Source organism: Rhinopithecus bieti, unplaced genomic scaffold (genome assembly GCF_001698545.2).
Source record: "Rhinopithecus bieti isolate Rb0 unplaced genomic scaffold, ASM169854v2 scaffold_10654, whole genome shotgun sequence".
Taxonomy (NCBI): Eukaryota; Metazoa; Chordata; class Mammalia; order Primates; family Cercopithecidae; genus Rhinopithecus; species Rhinopithecus bieti.
The window spans coordinates 917,323-939,822 of record NW_016806688.1 but is presented as its reverse complement, the minus strand read 5'-3'; the positions used below and the strand labels follow the sequence as shown (position 1 = coordinate 939,822).

General features: G+C 36.7%; 1 protein-coding gene across 2 annotated transcripts in view; it reads right to left on the bottom strand.

Moving 5' to 3' along the window:
* Nucleotides 1-22,500, bottom strand: part of PIGK (phosphatidylinositol glycan anchor biosynthesis class K) — a 143,097-nt gene that overhangs the window by 62,079 nt on the left and 58,518 nt on the right. For both annotated transcript variants that reach the window (XM_017877406.1, XM_017877405.1), the window contains exon 9: nucleotides 15,581-15,753. In XM_017877406.1, the coding sequence (XP_017732895.1) occupies nucleotides 15,581-15,753 (173 nt within the window). The remainder of the gene's footprint in view (nucleotides 1-15,580; nucleotides 15,754-22,500) is intronic.

Below are 22,500 nucleotides of genomic sequence, written 5' to 3'. Positions count from 1 at the left end.
TTCACATTTAGTTAATCAGAAGGAGTCTGTCCTGAGTGGGCCTGACCTAACCAGGCAAACCATTAAAAGAGACCATGCCCATCCTAAAGTTAGACAGATTCAAAATAGGAGAGACTCTACTGCAGGCTTTGAAGACACAAATGGCCATACTGTGAACTGCCTTTGGAGGGGCTATGAGGCAAGGACCTAAGACAACTTATAGGAGCTATGGATATTGTTTGGTTAATACTCATAAGAAAATCAGGATTTTAGCCCTGCATGTGCAAGGAACTGAATTTTGTCAACAATGAGTGAGCTTGGAAGAGGACGCCAAGTCTAAGATGAGACCACGGTATCAGGTGGTCTTTTTCGGCCTGTGAGACTTCAGGCAAAGGACCCAGCTAGCCTGTACACACACTTGCAGCCTACAGATACTGTGAGATAATACATGGGTGTTGTCTTGCATTGCTGAGTTTGTCGTAGCTTCTTATACAGCAATAGAAAACTAATACTCTTACGGGATTAGCTTGCTTTCTCAAATTGTCTGTCATTTAAGTACATGAACACCTTAATCTGTGAGGATCCTGAGGAACCTCAATTGAGAATGATTCCCAAATCGAATTTGAGTTTGCTTCTGTCTTGCTTTGGGTTGCTATCAATCTAGTATCACTTCAACTGAATTGCTCCACTTTAAATTTCTTGGGCCAAGAAGGTTAACCATGTTAAATCACATTAGAATATGACTGATTACATATTCCCAGGTAAACCTCTTTTACCCCCACATCTCTAGCCAAGGCAAGAGAAATGTCCTCATTTTCTTCCTCTCAGACCATTAGATTTTATTCCAGCCCACTCTCTGATTGAGGGTAATGAGAAGTTAACGGTTTTATGCAGAGGTCTTAAGCTCAACTGTCAACAAATGGAACCACAGTGTTTTGTCCTAACCATCACACAAAGCCATTCTAATGAAAACACTAGGTTTCTATATTAGTACATATCACTTAGGCAGTCCTGCCTTCCACATTCATTCAGCACTTGGGTTTTAGTCTCTATGTGTTTTTTTCCCAAGAGATTTCCCTACTGTTGAGCAAAGTGGATCTTCGTCTGTTGCAAGCCACTGTTCAGCAATAGCCTCCTGCAAATACTTTCTGCTCCTAGATAAAAAGGCCAACAGGATAAGGCACACAGTCCCCTGTAAAGGCGTCTTTAGATGAAGGTGCAGCTGGAAACACCATGGGTTGGACCAAGAAGGAAATTACAACCCTAAATCCCATGAGAGCCCTAAAGCAAGAAAGAGCTCCCATTGATACTCCCTATTTTTAAAGTAAATCTATACCGTCCTTGCAAAAGGAGACAGAGTCTGAGCTTGCTGCCAACTGTTCAGGGAAGCTGCATGTTTAGAATACCAGCTGTTACTATCTAGAAACACTGTAGGAAGTGGAACCCATGTAGTCCTTACCACTGAATGAGGGGGTGCCACCAGCTCTGCTTCAATCTGGAAGAAGCCAGCAATACTATTCATCAAATGTTGTTTGTCTCTACACACTTACTTTCTTGGCAGCTCAGCTAAGTATTTAAAAGATATTTTAAAATATGATTTATAGAGCATCTAGGTATTTTGTAACAGAATTTTCAGAAAAACCCAGTCAGCAACATTACAAAAGTGAATTCAATTGATTATTCTTTATTATTAACTTCAAACCATCTCTCTAAACTGATTTACATTAATTTCTTGTTCTGAGAAAGTGAAATGTTGTATCTCATTCTAATATTACAAGGTGTTCTTTTATTGAGAAATGTTTCCTTCTAATGAAATGTGAAACTATGATGCCAAGGCTACGGAAGTCAAACTGTATTTTTATATCTGATATAGTTTAGAAATTTGTCCCTGCTCAAATATCAGGTTGAACTGTAATCCCCAATGCCGGAGGTGGGGCCTGATGGAAGGTGTTTGGGTCATGGGGGCAGATCCCTCATGGCGTGGTGCTGTCTTCACCACAGTGAGTAAGTTCTCGCAAGATCTGGTCATTTCAAAGTGTGTGGCACCTCCCCCAGTGTGTGCTCACACTCACTCTCTTGCTTTCTCTCTTGCACTCTTTCCCAAACCCTCCCCTTCCTTCCTCCATGTCTCTTACTCTCACTCTCCCCCAACCCCCCTGCCCCCGCTCACTTAAACTTGCTCCTGTCCTCGCTCCTGTTCTCACCATATGATGTGCCTGTTCCCCATTTGCCTTCTACCATAATTGGAAGCTTCCTGATGCCTCCCCAAAAGCAGATACCCCTATGCTTCCTGTACGGACTGCAGAACAATCAGCCAATTACCCAGTCTCAGGTATTTCTTTATAGCAGTGCAAGAACAACCTAATACAATACCTAAGAAATTGTTTTTTCATAGTCAGTGTTAACTCATGGGAACATCATGTATTCTTTTATTACCAGAAGTTACCTAATTTTTGGATAGTCAAGGTTTTACTGTATCTAATTTTCAAAGAAACAACATAAAAACAAAAACCAAACAAAAAACCTACATTTGACACTAAAATCATACAAGATATATTTTAATCATTTTCTATGATTTAGAAGATACGTATCACAGTATTTTTACATGCAAAAGAGAAACTATTGTGAACATCACTTTTTTTAACGCATAAGTTAGATATGTTTTAAATATCTTGCTTATGCACAGCAATTACAGTAGTTACAACTTTATGTCGCACCGTATAGTTCATTATCACCTGTTTCAGTACGTTAAAGGAAAAGTACCAAAGATTGCTATAAAACATGCAATTTTTTTTTTTTTTTTTTTGAGACGGAGTCTCGCTCTGTCGCCCGGGCTGGAGTGCAGTGGCCGAATCTCAGCTCACTGCAAGCTCCGCCTCCCGGGTTTACGCCATTCTCTCGCCTCAGCCTCCCAAGTAGCTGGGACTACAGGCGCCCACCATCTCGCCCTGGAAGTCTGGAATATCTCTGAGTATAACATGAACTATGTATATAATGAATGCATTTAAAGCAGAGAAAGATGGAGCTTAATACAGCTCGTCAATGTTGGTAAGTCCCCTGATTTTCCTTTATTTTTTGAGAAAAATAATTTCAAAATGAAAATGTTTAGTTACTTGATAGTAATTTATCTATAACATCTGTAGAAAAACATGCTTTAAACAATATTTACTATATCAATTTCATAAAACTCACATAAATAATCTTACTTTGCCTTTTAGGTCTACTTTCGCATTATTCAAAAAATTTTCATCATGAAATTTTGATTTTTCGATTAAGCCCTGAGAAATCAGTTTTCTAATAAAGTTAACAGCTGTGCCCCAAAATGGGTATCCAACATAAAGGATATCATGAGCAAAGACCTGAGTTCCATATCATTTACCAGGTCCATTTTTTCCCCCACAATAAAACCCATAAATAGTTCAACACTAATATTGCAATGTCAGAATGAGTATTAAAAAAGACTAATAGGCTATAATACTGAATTAACACTAGTAAGATAAAAGCATAAAGAAATAAGCATAAATCCTGAAATTGAGTTGTTTTCTGTTTTGTTTTTTTAAGTCAGCTACACAGGTAAGTATGGGAAAGCCAGGCTAATAATAATTCCTGTCAGAATGGGGTATAGATGGCATGGCTGATAAAAACACAAATCAAGCTATAGAAACAGAACTATAATACACCAAATAAATATGGTGGCAGGAGAGAGAAGTGCAAGCAGAGGAAAGGCCAGACACTTATAAAACCATCAGATCTTATAAGAACCCACTCACTACCACAAGAATAGCATGGGGGAAATGACACCCATGACCCAATCACCTCCCTCCTTCTCTCAACACATGGGGATTACAATTCCAGATGAGATTTGAGTGGGGACACAGAGTCAAACCATATCTGGTACCCAAAAAAAAGCAAAATTTGAATGCAAGTGCATTCAGCTCCGTGCTCTTTCTACTAGATCATGTTGCCTTGAAAGTTTCTTCTAGCACGAGGAGAGGGCAATTTGGCCATACTTCACTTGTAGAATATTTGAAACCCAGGTAGCAAGGCATACCCTTATTTCAACAAAAATTGACATTTCTGAAATGGGATTACAGATTTATACATTAATGTAAATGTCTTTTCCCTCTTGTTTTACCTAACAGCTACATTCCTAAAGTGTTATTATATAAATCAGTTTTTAAAATGGACTCCATTTTCCCCAATGACAAGCTAGAAATAAAGATTGCCTTATTACTAATTAGTAATAAATAATCCTCATACACAAACACCCCTTAACTCTTTTTGACCCTTCAATTTCTTGGTCAAGTATTTAATAACATGGAAACTAATATCTAAAAATATGTCACAAGTATCTGATAGATTTACCTATTTCATAGATAAAATTACATATTGTTAGGTTTTTTAAAGCAAAACAACTTACACATAGAGAGAAATTTTTACCATCCTTTACGAACTGACAATTCAGTATCAAAATTATTTTTCTCTACCAGTTGCCTGAAGAAATAACTATCATAATTTATTTGAAGGCATAAGCTACCTTGATCTCCAGCATTTAAAAAAATTAAGACAGTTCCCTATGTACAAATATATGATACTACTGCCATCTTCTGGTACAACACAATTTCCCAATTCTGTATAGTATTTCTATAAATGAGAATCCTCCAAATATGAAATAACCAGTTTATATCACTGAAACCAGAACTGATAATCAGCTAAATGGCTAAAATGCAGTTTAAATAGAATTCTAGCAATCATTAATTTTTATCAGTGTGTGAGGTAAGTGCTCTCAATAATATTTAACACTTAGTGCTTCACTATATTTGAGGCATAGAATTAAGTGCTTTCTAAGCAAAATAAAAATTACTTTAATAACTATATGAGGTAGAGTTATTATTCTCATTTTACAGATGCAGAAACTGAGAACAGAAGAGGTCCCATAGTTTGCCCAAGGCTGCACAGCTAGTGAATGGCAGAGGATCTGAACTTAGGAGCTTATTGATTCCAACGACTTTGCTTTTATTATTATACTGTAATATCCCCTATAATGTCAGATAGTAGACAATAAGTAAGTTTGTTAACTCATTTAGAATGGTAAGATTTCATTTAGTGGAGCGGAACAATAATATTACAATTAGTGCAAAGATCGGAAGAGTCACATAAATCAAAAAGACATAAATCAAAGAACTAAAAGAAACCTTAAAGGTCACATAATTTATTTTCCATACGATATAGAACTTTATCCTCCAAAATCCAAATGGATTTGCCTCTAATTGTTTTATAAATATCATATGATTTATAGACTTTATACAATTAAAAATTTTAGGTGCCATGCATTTAGTGTTTAAATTAAAATTAACTTTGCTTTGACATACTTAAAAATATTAATGAACATTAGTTGGAAACTACTACCCCTAGTAAACATATTTGCCAATTTATATTTAGAGATGTTGTATTAACACAAAGGGATACGATACTATGCTGTGCTATACTATTTATATATACTGATTTGTTAAAAGTCATAAAGCAACTCAATTGATGTTTTTGTTAATTACAGATAGGACAGTGAAATAAACTGCTAAAAAACAAAAACAAAAAACTACCCATGGTATGACCAATCTACTTTGAAACTATAACAATAAGAACTTTATATGTATGCAAAATGACAAAATGAGTAATTTAATTATGTTTTGGTACCTTCATAAATCAAACGAATCACATCTAACTTCTGAAATTTCATTTTAATGAACTTTTGAATAACTGAAGTGACAAACAGCTGTAAATAACAATATAAAATAAATGACAAAATAAAATGCTAAGATAATGAGGAATTATACTGATGAGTAAATTAATCACTTTGAAAAATATAGTAAGATGTAGACAGGGAGAAATCCTGTCAACTGTTACTTGAGCCATTTTGGTGAATTTTTGGTTCATAAAGTTTTATAATCGTATCAATTTACTATGAGAAATTTTAAGCAAATCATGTGATCACAGTTTCATATTCTTCACAATCAATTTTACCCGAATCTCAAAGAGATGTTACTATTGAATATGGAAATTTAACTTTTAATTTCCTAGAAAATATAAATAGACTAGAATCCATATGTCCAATAATATAATATATACTATAGTAGGTCCTTTACATTTCCATATAAATTTTGGAATCAGCTTGTCAATCTCTATAGAAAATAAAAAAATAAAAAGTCTGCTGGGGTTTTGATTGGAATTGGGTTGACCCCAAATCAATAAGATCTCAGAAAAAGTCAATATAAAATCAACTGTAATACTTCTGCATTTGAGCAACAAACAAATGTAATTTTTAAAAAATAACATACAAAATATTTAGGAATAAATTTAATAAAATGTGTAGGAAATATCTACAATAAAACAATATGGAGAAATTACATGAGATCTAAATAACTGTAGCGATATGCTCATGGATGGTGGGGACTCAATATAGTTAAGCTGTGACACAGCCCAATATAAAGTTAATTCAATCCCAATCAAAACCCCAGTAGGCTTTTATTCTTTTAATTTTTTTACTTTAAGAAACCTACAAGCTGATTCATAAACTTATATGAAAATCCAAAGAACCTAGAACACTGAAAACAACCTTGAAAATGAAAAAATAAATCTGGAAGACTTACAAAATTTCAGGAGTTTCTATAAAACTACAATCATCAAGAATGTAATACTGGTATAAAGATAGAAATATTTCAATGCAACAAAATAAAGTCCAGAAATAGACCCCAAAAACATGATTTTTTTGACAAAGGGATCAACACAATTCAATGAGGAATAAATACAGATGCTGCTCAACTTATGGAGGAGTTATGTCCCAATAAACTCATTGTAAATAAAAAATACTGTAAATTAAAAATGAATTTAATACCATGATAAGCCCATTATGAAGTCAAAAATGATAAGTCAAACCACTGTAAGTAACTTGGGTACCATCTGCAATTTTTTCAACAAATGTTACTGGAATATTTGGAAGTCCATATGGAAAAAACCTGAACCTTAACCCCTACCTCACACAATACTCAAAAATTAATTCAAAATGGATCACAGACCTACACATAAAAGCTAAAACTATAAAACTTCTAGAAGAAAACAAGAAAATCCTAATGACCCTAGTTAAGCAAAGACTGCTTGCATAATAGGTACTAAGCATAAAGAAAAAATAAGTGAATTTCACCAACACTAAAATTTCTACCCTTCAAAAGACATCACCAAGAAAATGAGGCTTGGCGCCATAGCTCATGCCTGTAATCCCAGTGCTTTGGGAGACCCAAACAGGAGGACTGCCTGAGGCCAGGAGTTTTAGATCAGCCTGGGTAACACAGCAAGACCCTGTCTCTACAAAAAAAAGTACAAGAGGCCTGGCGAGGTGGCTCACACTTGTAATCCCAGCACTTTGGGAGGCAGAGGCAGGTGGATTGCCTGAGCTCAGGAGTTCGAGGCCAGTCTGGGCAACATGGTGAAACTCCGTCTCTACTAAAATACAAAAAATTAGCCTGGCATGGTAGCATGCACCTGTAGTCCCAGCTACTTAGGAGGCTAAGGCAGGAGAATTGCTAGAACCCGGGAGGCAGAGGTTGCAGTGAGCCAAGATTGTGCCACTGCACTCCAGCCTGGGCGATACAGCGAGACTCTGTCTTAAAAAAAAAAAAAAAGGAAAAGAAATATTAGCCAGGCATGGCAGCATGAGCTTGTAGTCCCAGCTGCTTGTGAGGCTGAGGTGGGATGATCACCTAAGCCTGAAAGTTCAAGGGTACAGTGAGCTATGACTCTGCATAGGCAAGAGAGAAAGATCCTGTGAGAGAAGGTGAGGGAAAGAAGGGAAAGACAGGGAGGAAGGGAGGGGAGGTGTATTCGTCTGTTTTCACACTGCTAATAAAGACATACTCGAGACTGGGAAGAAAAATAGGTTTAACGGACTCACAGTTCCACATAGCTGGAGAGGCCTCACAATCATGGCAGAAGGCAAAAGGTGCTTCTTACATGGTGGCAGTAAGACAGAATGAGAGGGGAGTGAAAGCAGAAGCCCCTTATAAAATCATCAGATCTCGTGGGACTTATTCACTACCATGAGAACAGTATGGGGGAAACCACTCCCATGATTCAATTATCTCCCACCGGGTCCCTCCCACAACACATGGGAATTATGGAAATAAAATTCGAGATTTGGGTGGGGACACAGAACCAAACCATATCAGGAGGGGAAAGGAGGGAAAGGAAGGGGAGGGGAAGGGAGGGAAGGGAAGGGGAGGGGAGGGGAGAAAAATTCAGACTAACTAAGTTTCTTCTAACCCACTAAGATAAAAGGTGAGTGTTTAGAGTTCATAATGTCTTAGGTTCTGTTTTTCCTTAGGTAATTCTATAGAATTAAGACTTTTACAAATTTGGTAACACTAAAATGTGCAATATTTTTACAGTCACAACCTGGAGGATATCTTCCTAACACAGAAAAGATACAAAACTGGCAAACTGAGTAAAAGGTTTGCTAACACAGAATTACCACCAGATTCTAAAAAACCCAACTCTTTGAATAGGAAGACCGTTTATCTGTCTGCATAATTATCCGAAGCCAACCTATGTATACTACGATGAAGCTGTTTAAAATCAAGTTACCTAAGCAAAGCTTATTACAATCAGTCCTTATTTTACTTCATCTGCTCTTGCAAATAAATTACAACACAACTAGTAAGACATAGGCAGAAACAAGGTGTTGTTACTATATAACTTTATCTTAACATGTCTAAGTTTCAGAAGACATATAAAAACAATTCTTATTGTATATAGGTACTCCCAATCAGTTTAATGTACTAAAGTTCTCCATCATATCTGATTTTATTCTAGTGTACTAGCAAAATATAAAATATGAATAACTGAACTAATAGACTCCATTGTTTCCCTAATATGTGTAGAAAGTATTTCTAATTGTCAATTTTATTTTATTATTTATTTATTTATGTATTTATTTTTTTTGGTGCGGAGTCTCACTCTGTCGCACAGGCTGGAGTGCAGTGGCAATCTCGGCTCACTGCAAGCTCCGCTTCCTGGGTTCACACCATTCTCCTGCCTCAGCCTGCCGAGTAGCTGGGACTACAAGCGCCCGCCACCACGCCCAGCTAATTTTTTTTGTATTTTTAGTAGAGACGGGGTTTCACCTTGTTAGCCAGGATGGTCTCCATCTCCTAACCTCGTGATCCGCCCGTCTCGGCCTCCCACTGTGCTAGAATTACAGGCGTGAGCCACCGCGCCCAGCTCTAATTGTCAATTTTAATAACACTGTATTGCTAATTTAACCTAAGATTTTAAGAAATACATATATACTCCAGACTATAATTTCCTTAATAAAACTGTTTTTTTATGATATCTGATCTCTCATTATATACTTAACTCTAAATAAACTTCGGATTGCCATTCATATTTGTATGCAAATAGCACGTACATACAATGAGATAATATCTGTAGCATCTATGTAAAAATTCCTGAACCACTGGGAGCCTGATTCTCATAAATTAACTGAATAAAGTACACCAGTAATTATGAAGCCATCTGATAAATAGCAACATTGTAAATAAAATTTATTTATAAACACTAGAGGGTGCTCTAATTCAACAGTGCTTGGTATCTGGCTGTGATATTTAAAGTAATTTTCTCCTTGATTAAAAACAACAATCTTCAGCAATGACAATTTTTGCTACTGAGCTAATACATACAAATAATTTAAGAGCCAAAATTCCATTCTTCCAGAACATATAACAAAACAATTTGTCAAGATAGGCAGTATAAAAAAATGCACATTGTGACATGAAAAATTCAAAATGTGGGGGGAAAGGGAGTTAATATCTACAGGTTTCAGTTTGTTTGTTTGTTTCTTATCTCTTTTTTGGTGATTGAAGTCATGTTAGTATCAGTTTTTGTTTTTTTGTTTTTTTTTTTGAGATGGAGTCTCACTCTGTCACCAGGCTGGAGTGCAGTGGCGCAATCTTGGCTTACTGCAGCCCCTGCCTCTCGGGTTCAAGCAATTATCCTGCCTCACTCTCTTGAGTAGCTGGGACTCCAGGGGCGCACTGCCATGCCCAGTTAATTTTTTTGTATTTTTAGTAAAGACAGGTTTTACCATGTTGGCCATAATGGTCTTGATCTCCTGACCTAGTGATCCGCCCACCTTGACGTCCCAAAGTGCTGGGATTACAGGCATGAGCCACCACGCCCGGCCATATCAGTTTTAAATAACTTATTATAACTATAGGATTTTTAATGAACCTAATGGTAACCACAAAGCAAAAACCTATAACAGACACACTAAAAGCAAAAAGCAATGAATTAAAACATACTATCAGGGAAAATCATTTAACCACAAAGGAAAACAGAAAAAAAGGAAGAGAGAACTTATAAAATAACTAGAAAACAAATTTTAAAATGGCTACAGTAAGCCCTTACCTATCAATAATAATACCGAATACAAATTGACTAAATTCTATTAAAAGACATCATAATTAAAAGACATGACTAACTGGATTAAAAAACAAGACCCACCTATATGTTGCCTACAAGAAACTCACTTTGCCTATAAAGATACAGACAAAAAATGAACAAATGGAAAAAGATATTTATGTAAATGAAAACCAAACATGAGCATGAGTAGCAATGCTTATATCAGATAAAACAGACTTTAAGTCAAAAACCATAAAAAGAAACAAAGAAGGTCATCATACAATGACAAAGGAGTCAATTTAGCAAGAGAATATAATAATAGTAAATATGTATATACCCATTGCAGTATTACCCAAATATAAAGCAAATATGATTAGATCTAAAGGAAGAGGCAAACTGTAATACAATAATAGTATAGCACTTCAACACCCCACTTTCAACAACAGACAGATCATCCAAGCAGAAAATCTACAGAGATAATGGAGTCTATACTCTAGACCAAATGGACCTAATAGACATTTACAGAACATTTCAGTCAACTGCTGCATATTATACATTTTCCTCATCAGCACATAAAACATTATCCTGGATAGAACATATGTTAGGTCACAAAACAAATCTCAACAAATTCAAAAAAGCTGAAATCATTTCAAGTATCTTTTTCTGACTATAAAAAATAACCTAAAAGTCAGTAACAAGAGGACCTTTGGAAAAGTATACAAATACATGGAAATAACATTCTCCCGAATAACAAATGGGTCAATGGAGAAATGAAGAAGAAACTTTAAAAATTTCTGGAAACAAATGAAAATACAAACACAACATATCAGAATATGGGATACAGCAAAAGTAGTATTAAAAGGAAAGTTTATAGCAATAAACGTCTACAGAAAAGAGAAAGATTTCAAATAAACAACCTAACTATGCATCTTAAAGAACTCAAAAATCAAGAGCAAAACAAATCCAAAATTAGTAGAAGAAAGAAATAAGGATCAGACCGGGTGCAGTGGCTTACACTTGTAACCCCAGCACTTTGGGAGGCCAAGGTGGGAGGATCGTTTGAGCCCAGGAGTTCGAGATCAGCCTAGGCAACATACTATCTCTACAAAAAATAAAAACAAATTAGTCTGCTGTGGTGGTGCATGTCTCTAGTCCCAGTTTTGTGGGAGGCTGAGGCAAAAGGATCGCTTGAGCCCAGGAGTTCCAGACTAGGCTGAGCGACAGAGCAAGACCCAATCTAAGACAGACAGACAGACAGACAGAAAGAAAAAGAAATTGAGACTAAAAAATATATAAAAGATCAACAAAGCAAACTGTTGGTTTTTTGAAAAGATAAAATTGACAAACCAGTAGTTAGACTAAGAAAAAAGATTAAGAGCCCAAATAAATAGAGATAAAAAAGAAAACATTTCAACTGATACCACAGAAATACAAAAGCTCATTTGACAATATTGTGAACAAGCACATGCCGAAAAATTTGGAAAATCTAGAAGAAACATATGAAATCCTGGACACATACAACCTACCATCATTGAACCAGAAAGAAATAGAAAATCTAATCAGACCAATAATGAGTAACAAGATCAAAGCAGTAGTAAAGAATCTCCCATCAAAGAAAAGCTCAGGACCTGATGGATTTACTACTGAATTCTGCCAAACATTTAAAGAACTAATACCAAGTCTACTCAAACTATTTCAAAAAATTGAAGGAGGGAATACTTCCAAACTCATCTATGAGGCTAGCATTACCCTGATAACAAAACCAGACAAGAACACAACACACACACATAAAAAATCTAAAGGCCAATATCTCTGATGAACATAAATGCAGAAATCCTCCACAAAATATTAGCAAACCGAATTCCACAACACATTAAAAAAAAAGACCATTCCATCATGATCAAGTGGGATTCATCCCAGATATGCAATAATGGTTCAATACATGCAAATCAATAAACAAGATACATGATCAACAGAATCAAGGACAAAATCCATATGATAATTTCAATAGATGTTGAAAAAGCATTCAATAAAATTCAGCATCCCTTCATGATAAAAACTCTCAACAAACTGGATTAAAAGGACATACATCAACATGATAAAGGCCATACATAACAAACCCACAGCTAATATCATACTTAATGGGGAACAACTGAAAGACTTTCCACTAAGATCTAGAACAAGGTAAGAATGTTCACGCTCATCACTTCTATCCAACATAGTACTGGAAGTCCGAGCCAGAGCAATTAGGCAAGAGAAAGAAATAAAGGGTGTCCAGATTGGAAAGGAAGAAGTCAAATTATCTTTGTGTGTAGACAACATGATCTTACACTTAAAAAAACCTAGAGAGTCCACCAAAAAATTTTTAGAACTGATAAACAAATTCAGTAAAGTTTCAGGATATAAAACCAACATAGAGAAATTAGTCGCATTTTTATCCAACAGTTATCAATCTGAAAAAGCCATCAAGAAAGCAATCTCACTTACAATACCTACCAAAGAAAAAAATAATCTAGGAGTAAATTTTACCAAAGTGAAACATCTCTACAGGAAAACCTACACAAAGCTGATGAAATAAATTGAAGAAGACACAAAAAATGGAAAGACATCCCATGCTCATGGACTGCATAAAATAACGTTGTTAAAATGGCCATACTACCCAAAGAAGTATATTTGTTGATCTATACATATGCAATCTCTATCAAAATTCCCATGGCACTTTTCATATAAATAGAAAAATCAACCCTAAAATTTCTATGGAACCACAAGAGACCCAGAATAGCAAAAGCAACCCTGAGCAAGAAGAACAAAGCTGGAAGCATCACACTATTTGATTTCAAATTATACTACATAGCTACAGTAATCAAAACAGCAAGGTACAGGGATTAAAAACAGACACACAGACCAATGGAACAAATAGAAAACTCAGAAATAAATCCAAGCACTTACAGTCAACTCATTTCCAACAAAGGTGCCAAGAATACACATTGGGAAAGGACACTCTTTAATAATCGTGCTGGGAAAACTGGATATCCATATGCAGAAGAATGAAACTAGATCCCCATCTTTCACCATATCCCAAAATCAAATCAAAATGGATTAAAGACTTAAATCTAAGACCTGAAACTGTGAAACTATTAAAAGGAAACACTGGGGAAACATTCTAGGACATTATTCTGGGCAGAAATTTTTTAGGTAAAACCTCAAAAGTCATAGGCAACAAAAGCAAAAATAGATAAATGAAATTACATCATGCTAAAAAGCTTCTGCATAGCAAAGGAAACAATGTTCAAAGTGAAGAGACAACGTACAGAATGAGAGAAAATATTTGCAATTCATCTGACAAGCAATTAATAACCAGAATACATAAGGAATTTGAAGCAACCCAATAGCAAATAATAATAATAATAATCTAATTATAAAATTGGCAAATGATCTGAATAGACATTTCACAAAAGAAGACAACAGGTATATGAAAAAATGCTCAAAATCACTAATCATCAAAGAAATGCAAATCAAAACTACGAGACATCATCTCACCTCACTTAGCTTATAAAAAAGACCAAAAAATAACAAATGCTGGCAAGGATGTGGAGAAAGGGAACACTCATACACTGTTGGTGGGAATGCAAAATAGTACAGTCATCATAGAAAACAGTAGAGGTTGCTCAAAAAATTAAAAAGAAAACTACCGTATGATCCAGCAATCCCACATCTAGCTACATATTCAGAAGAAAGGATCAGTATACTGAAGAGTTATCTGCACTCCCATGTCTATTGCAGCAGTATTCACAATAGTCAAGATATGGAATCAAGATGTGCCCATCAACAGATGAATAGAAAAGGAAAACGTATAAAATAACACAATAAAATGTTATTCAGCTATAAAAAAGAGTGAAATCTTGTTATTTGTAACAACATGGATGGAACTGAAAGTTATTGTTAAGTGAAATATGCCAGGCACAGAAAGACAAACATCACATATTCTCATTCACATGTGGGAGCAAAACAAGTGGATGTCAAGGAGGTAGAGGGTAGACCAGAGGCTGGGTAGGGAAAATGTTTGGGAGGAGAATGAAGAGAAGGTGGTTAAGGAGCATAAAAATACAGTTAGATAGAAGATACAAGTTATAGTATTTGATAGTATAGTAGAGAAATTATTGTTAACTATTTATTGCATATTTCAAAATATCTAGAAAAAAATAGTAATATACCCAACACAAAGAAAAGACAAATGTCTGAGGTGATGGATATCCCAGTTACCCTGATTTAATCATTAAACACTGTACACATGTATCAAAATATCACATGTGCCCCAAAAATATGTACAAATATTATATATCAATAAAAAAAGAAACTACTGTAACTAGAATCAAAGAAAAGCATCTTGTGCCAGTGTTTGAATTTGTTCCTACAACATTCATAAGCTCAATTACAAATTTCAAAATTTTCAAAATTGTTATAATTGTATATATTGTCATTTTCAATCCAAAAGTTCCCTGTAGTGTGACTTTCTAATAGATAGCAACAGATAATCACAAATAACAAAGTTTCATGGTTAACAACATATGCCATTATATATTTAAAGAAACTAGCTATTGGCTGACCCATTATTTATTTCTAATAAAGTATTTTACCTTTAAAAATGATTAAAGAGAAAATAAAACAAATTATAAGTATTTCTAAAATTCACATACCCAAAGTGAACCAATGTCTCTCAACTTCCTCTCTCTTACAAATGTCCGTACTCACTCACATACAATTTACTCCCCAAGGCAGTACCTGGTTTACACTTCTCATTCCTTTCCCTAATGTTACCAGGAGGCCTAACAGAAAATTATGGCTCTGGGATAGCCAGTTATGGGAAAAGTTTTAGGCCTTTGTGGCAAGTCTCAAATTGAACTATTAGCAAGATTGTATTTTGGAGTTCCAACATAATCCTAATGATGATCTTAGTTTCCACTAATATTGACAGTTTTTGCCTATAAATCTGAAAAGTATACAGCCTACATAAAGTGAAGACAGGGCGAGTATAAATATGTAATTTTACTTACAAACACCAACTTTTGCCTCTTGATACAATGTTTCAAAAAAATGTACAAATTGTGAGACTAGTCTTCTATTCAAATAACGGTTTAAGATGAATGAATACCTGCTTTCCATGATTTCTGAACCCTGTTGCAAATTAATAGTCTCTGTTGTAATTTCCACTTTCCGTACACTTCCAAAGAAATCAGTTATCAGTACATTTTTAGGATCCCTCTGAAAAAGATCAGTGCGATGTCCGGGAGTAGACACACACAGACTTTTGGGACACACCTGAAACTGAAAAAATATATAATAATAAATTCATGCATCACACACATACAACGTTTATTAAATCCAATGACATAATACACTAAACTATAGTGTATTTTTAAAATTCTCCCAACCTAAAGAAGTTATGCATTCCAAAGAGCTTAAAGATTAAAGTTTCATTCCTATCATAATGCTTGGAATTTTAAGAAAACTATGCAGACATTAGGACAGTAATAAAAAAGTAGCTGGCCACTGTGGGAAAAGGCATACTCACTTTCTTGAATTATATGCTTCAAAGTATATTGTGAACCCTTAACTCTAAGAACTCACACTCAACACGATGAAAACAGAATTGCTCTTTTTCTTTGTCTGTATCCGTCACAGTGGGATGCTCTACTAGAGTGATTGTCAAACGTTTTGTAATCATGCCCTTTGATTCAAACTTTAACTTCAAATAAAGTAGTACATAGAGGTCCAATATGTAAAAAACATTTAAGTGGAGTTGCTCTGGATTTCAGAAAACTGAAGCACAGCTTCTCTACTGCATATCCTCTTGCTCTCTATTGTACTCCTATGTAGCATTTTATATATCAAAGCACTTTCTTAGTTTATCTATAAAAATAAGCCCAAGCCACCTCCGCAAATACTCCAGTGCTCAGTCTGAAAAACCACAACTTCACTGCAAAACAGACGTCACAGTAATTTTTCTGTTAATCTTATCACTGATACTCCATGTCAGTGAATTACCAAGACAGACATATATTCATGCACTCAGCAAAGCATAAAAAGTGTGTACTACATAGAATTCAGACTGTTACTTTCCACAGAGGATATGAAGATTGCTAAGACATGATCCTGTCCTCAAGGATTTCAGTCATGTTAGAGATGAATAAACATAACAAGGTAGAAAGAAAATGGTAAGTCTCACTTCAGAAAAGCATAAACTTCTTACAGTTTGAGGATGGGAAAAAAAACAGACAGTGAAATTCAAGCCTTTTTTTTTTTTGAAGGAAAACGAGGACTTGCTGGTGGGAAATAAGAGCATTCCTAATGAAAGAGCAGTTGCAGAGATGTGCAAAGCAAATGATTTAGTTTGGCTGAAATATAAGATATATGAGGAAAAATATTATAGGCCTGACAGGAAGGGTCCAGGCACACAGCACCTATTCACCTGTGGAGATAAGACTGTCTACAAAAAAATAAGTATTTTTTAGTACTGCACTGGCAATCACCAATATAAAGGCAGAAAGGTGGAGAAGGGTAAAGCAGCTACAATTTATAAAACACAGTGTTCCAAGCACTGTGCTAAGCAGTTTGCGGATATTCTCATTTAAGCCTACCAATAACTCTGAGGTATACAAAAGTTATATCTCCACTTCAAACTAAGGCTCAAAGAGATTAAATAGTTTATCTAATACCACACTGCCAGCAATCCTTGTCGTCCCTACTCAGGAAAGCAGTACAAGGAAACACAAAGAACTCAGGATACAAAGTAAAAAGGAAAAAAAAGTAAAATGCCAAACAGGAATAACAGATAGAAGACTAGAGGAAAAAAATGACAGATAAAATAAGCAGAGATAAAACTGAAGTCCCAAGAACACTGAAGATCTCTTGGGTATTCCTGTATGAGCAACCTGATGTGCTTTCTTAGGTACCAGCAGAAGAAAACATTTAAGAGTACAGTCAAATGGGCAGGGAAACACTGAATAATATTATCTTATTCTTTGCTGCCAAAATAAACATACTTCCCCTTATTATGAAGTCACTTCTTTAAGAATTTTTATCACAGCAATCTGATTTCCTTAGCTCAAGTAACACAATGACCCACATGTCTCATATTACTCAGTTTAATTTTCAATAATCTTCTTCAATTACAGAACGTCCACACTCTAGTCAGGCCATTATCAAAGGTAAGAATCATCTATTATTCCAACTTCTGTGTATCTGCACATATTCTATTTCCTTAGAGTACGCTATACTTCTCTTCCTTCAAACCATACTTCCTTCAAGCCATTATCAAAGACAAGGATCATCTATTATTCCAACTTCCTCGTGTCTGCGGGTATTTTATTTCCCTAGAGTAGGCTATACTTCTCTTCCTTCAAACCTATACTTACCTTTTCCAAGAAAAAGTTATTACTAATCTCACTATATTTAAAGGAACCATACAAATGTGCATTGTTGTCATGTCCTTTCATTCATTTAGTAGATATTCAAATGAGCATCTACAAATAAACCAGGTACTGTAATTAAGTTCTGTGGAGTGTAAGATGAATATAACATGGTCCTTACACCTCGTTACTCAAGAAGCTCAAAGCCTTGAGGAAACATCACAAATATAAACAATTATAGTGCAATACTAAAAGTATAATAAAGGTACATGGCAAGAGTTATATGTTCACAAAGGAAAAAAAATTACCTGGAGGATCCAGACATTTCACATAACAAGTAATGCTTTATAAATGTGCTCAACTGTTACCAATGATACTATAAATTTTAAAGGGGCTAACATCAGGTCTTCAAATTTTGCTACTGCTAAAGCAACTAACATGGTACTGTGAATACAACTAATACTCAACAAACATTACTATATACATATACTCTAATAGAAAATAGGTATTATTACACAATTGAGCTAGAGATAGGTTAAGTCACTGCCCTAGTAAACTGCCAGAAAATGAATCATTCTTATTGAATAAGATTACAATAGTCATCATCAAATTTTCAAAATAAAGGTGGTAGGGTAAGATGAGATATTAGTGAGGAATGTTATGAAAAACTAAATAGCAATTACGAGCAATAAAAAAATTAGTTTCCTTAATCTTTCCTGTATAATCAACAGAAGTATTTTTTAAACAATCATTAGATATTCAATGTGCAAGGTACATATAAACTTTGGAGACAGCATGTCATGCCTTACACAAAATATACAATGTAGAATCCAAAAATGAGAACAAACTTTTAAATTGAATTGGAACTTAGGTGACTATAATTTTTTTACAGTTAAAGTAGCATTATCACAAGTTTTAATATTCAAATTCATATCAATATTTAATAAGCATCAAAATATATAATCTTCAAAATGAAGTTAGAAAGTAGTTGATATGGTTTGGCTGTGTCCCCACCCAAATCTCATCTTGAATTGCAGCTCCCATAATTCCTACATGTTATGAGACGGACTTGGTGGGAGGTAACTGAATCATGGGGACAAATCTTTCCCATGCTGTTCTCGTGACTGAGTAAGTCTCATGAGATCTGATAGTTTTATAATGGACAGTTCCCCTGCACAAGCTCTCGTCTGCCACCATGTAAGACATGCCCTTACACCTCTTTTGCCTTCCACAATGATTGTAAAGCCTCCCCAGCCATGTGGAACTTAAGTCCATAAAACCTCTTTTTTGTTGTTGTTTTTTTGTTTGTTTGTTCGTATTGAGACAGAGTCTCACTCTGTCACCCAAGCTGGAGTGCAATTTCAGCTCACTGCAACCTCTGCCTTCCAGGTTCAAGTGATGCTTCTGCCTCAGCCTCCTGAGCAGCTGGGATTACAGGCATGTGCCACCATGCCCAGCTAATATTTGCATTTTGAGTAGAGACAGGCTTTCACCATGTTGGCCAGGCTGGTCTTGAACTCCTGACCTCAAGTAATCCACCCACCTTGGCCTCCCAAAGTGCTGGGATTATAGGCGTGAGCCACTGAGCCTAGCCTAAATCTCTCTCTCTCTTTTTTTTTTAATTTAAATTACCCAGTCTCAGGTATTTCTTCGTAGCAGTATGAAATGGACAAATACAGTAAATTGGTACCAGCAGAGTGGGTTAAGGCTATGAAGATACCTGAAAATGTGGAAGCAACTTTGGTACTGGGTAACAGGCAGATGTTGGAACAGTATGGAGGGCTCAGAAGAAAACAGGAAGATGTGAAAAAGTCTGGAGCTTCTTAAGAGACTTGTTGATGGTTTTAACCAAAAAGCCCGGGCTGAGGTGGTCTCAGATGGAGATGAGGAACTACTGGAAATTGGAGCAAAGGTGATTCTTGCTATGCTTTAGCAAAGAGACTGGCAGCATTTTGCCCCTGCCCTAGAGATCTGTGGAACTTTGAAATTCAGGGAGACGATTTAGGGTATCTGGTGGAAGAAATTTCTAAGCAGTAAAGTGTTCAAGAGGACACTTGGGTGCTATTAAAATCATTCAAGTTTATGTATTCACGAAGATATGGTTTGGAATTGGATCTTACATTTAAAAGGGAAGCAGACCATAAAAGTTCAGAAAATGTGCATCTTGACAACGCAACAAAAAACAAAAACCCATTTTCTGAGGAGAAATTCAAGCCCCCTGCAGAAATTTGCATTAGTAACGAGGAGCCAAATGTTAACTGCCAAGACAATGCGGAAAATGTCTCCAGGGCATGTCAGAGACCTTCACAGCAGCCCCTCCCATCACAGGTCCTGAGGCCTAGAAGGATAAAATGATTGTATAGACTGGGCCCAAGACCCCCTGCACCGTGCAGTACAGGGACTTCATGTCCCGTGTCCCAGCCACTCCAGCTGTGACTAAAATGGGCCAAAGTACATCTTGGCCCATAGCTTCAGGGGTTGTAAGCTCCAAGCCTTGGCAGCTTACATGTGGTGTTAAGCCTGAAGGTGCACAGAAGTCAAGAACTGAGGTTTAAGAACCTCCACCTAGATTTCAAAGGACGTATGGAAACGCCTGGACATCCAGGCACAAGTTTGCTGCAGGGGCAGGGCCCTCATAGGGGGCAATGCAGAAGGAAAACATGGGGTTAGAGTCCCCACACAGAGTCCCCAGTGGGGTGCTGCCTAGTGGAGTTGTGAGAAGAGGGCCACCGTCCTCCAGATCCCAGAATGGTAGATCCATTGACAGCTTCCATTGTGTACCTGGAAAAGCCACAGACTCTCAACGCTAGCCCATAAAAGCAAACAGGAAGAGGGCCATACCCTGCAAAGCCACAAGGGCAAAGCTGCCCAAGGCCATGGGAGCCCAACTCTTGCATATGTGACCTGGATGTGAGACATGGAGTCAAAGGAGATCATTTTGGAACTTTAAGGTTTAATGACTGCCCTATTGGATTTCTGACTTACATGGGGCCTATAGCACCTTCGTTTTGGCCAATTTCTCCCAAGTACAACAGGTGAATTTAACCAATGCCTGTACCCCCATTGTATCTAGGAAGTAACTAACTTGCTTTTGATTTTGCAGACTCATAGGCAGAAGGGACTTGTCTTGTCTCAGATGAGACTTTGGACTGTGGACTTGGAGTTAATGATGAAATGAGTTAAGACTTTGGGGGACTGTCGGGAAGCCATGATTGGTTTTGAAACATGAGAATATGAGCTTTGGGAGGGGCCAGAGGCAGAATAATAAAATTTGGCTGTGTCCTCACTCAAATCTCATCTTGAATTGTAGCTCCCATAATTCCCACGTGTCAAGGGAGGGACCCGGTGGGAGGTAATTTAATCATGTGGGGCAGTTATCCTCATGCTATTCTCATGATAGTGAGTGAGTTCTCATGAGATCTGATGGTTTTATAAAGTGCATTTCCCCTGCACACGCTCTCTTGCCTGCCATCATGTAAAATGTGCCTTTGCTCCTCCTTCACCTTCTGCCATGATTATGAAGCCTCCTCAGCCATGTGCAACTGTGAGTCCATTAACCCTCTTTTTCTTTACAAATTACCCAGGCCCGGGTATTTCTTCATAGCAGTATGAAAATGGACTAATACAGTAGTTCTATCAAATTTCACAGCCTATAGCAGTGGGCTTCAGAATCTTTCAGTAAAACCCCCTTAACAAATGAGAACTTACTTAAAAGATTTATATGTGATTAAAGAGATCAATGCAAAGTTGCTTGGCTGAAGTGCTAGAGGACAGAGCCCTGTCTACTCGGTTTCCCCTTCATTCTAAGTCCCATGAAAGCAGGAAATAAGGAAAGAGGCATCTGGCTCTTTCATTAGGAACAGCCTGTGCTTGGCACTTAGCAAACACTCAAGAAATGTTTCTGAAAGAATAAACAAACTATAAATTAACGGAGAAAAGAATGAAAGTCATTGACACATAGTAAATTATCCAGTCTAGAATTGTTGTTTCAAGCTTTTTGTTATGCCTACTTTCAACAGCAACTTCAAAGTAGATTTAATTAAAAGAATCCGCACAAAAAAATTCAAGAAAAAAAATCTAAATTAAGTTCAACAAGCCTTGTCAAATGACTATACTATAAATTGTAGAGCCCACAAAAATATGTAAGAAAAGGTCTCTCTTTTCCAGGAGCTTCCCATTCAGTGAGAAAGACTTACATTCAATTAGTAAGGTCGATAGTGGGAGTGCGGCGGAGCAAGATGGCCGAATAGGAACAGCTCCAGTCTCCAACTCCCAGCGCGAGAGACACAGAAGACCAGTGATTTCTGCATTTTCAATTGAGGTACTGGGGTCATCTCACTAGGGAATGCCGGACAATCGGTGCTGCTCAGCTGCTGCAGCCTGACCAGTGAGACCTGAAGCAGGGCGAGGCATCGCCTCACCTGGAAAGCGCAAGGCGGAAGGGAATCCCTTTTCCTAGCAAGGGGAACTGAGACACACAACACCTGGAAAATCGGGTAACTCCCACCCCAATACCGCACTTTAAGCAAACAGGCACACCAGAAGAATATATCCCTCACCTGGCCGGGAGGGTCCCACGCCCACAGAGCCTCCCTCATTGTTAACAGAGCAGTCGGCTGCGATCTAACCGCCAGGCAGCAGCGAGGCTGGGGGAGGGGCGCCC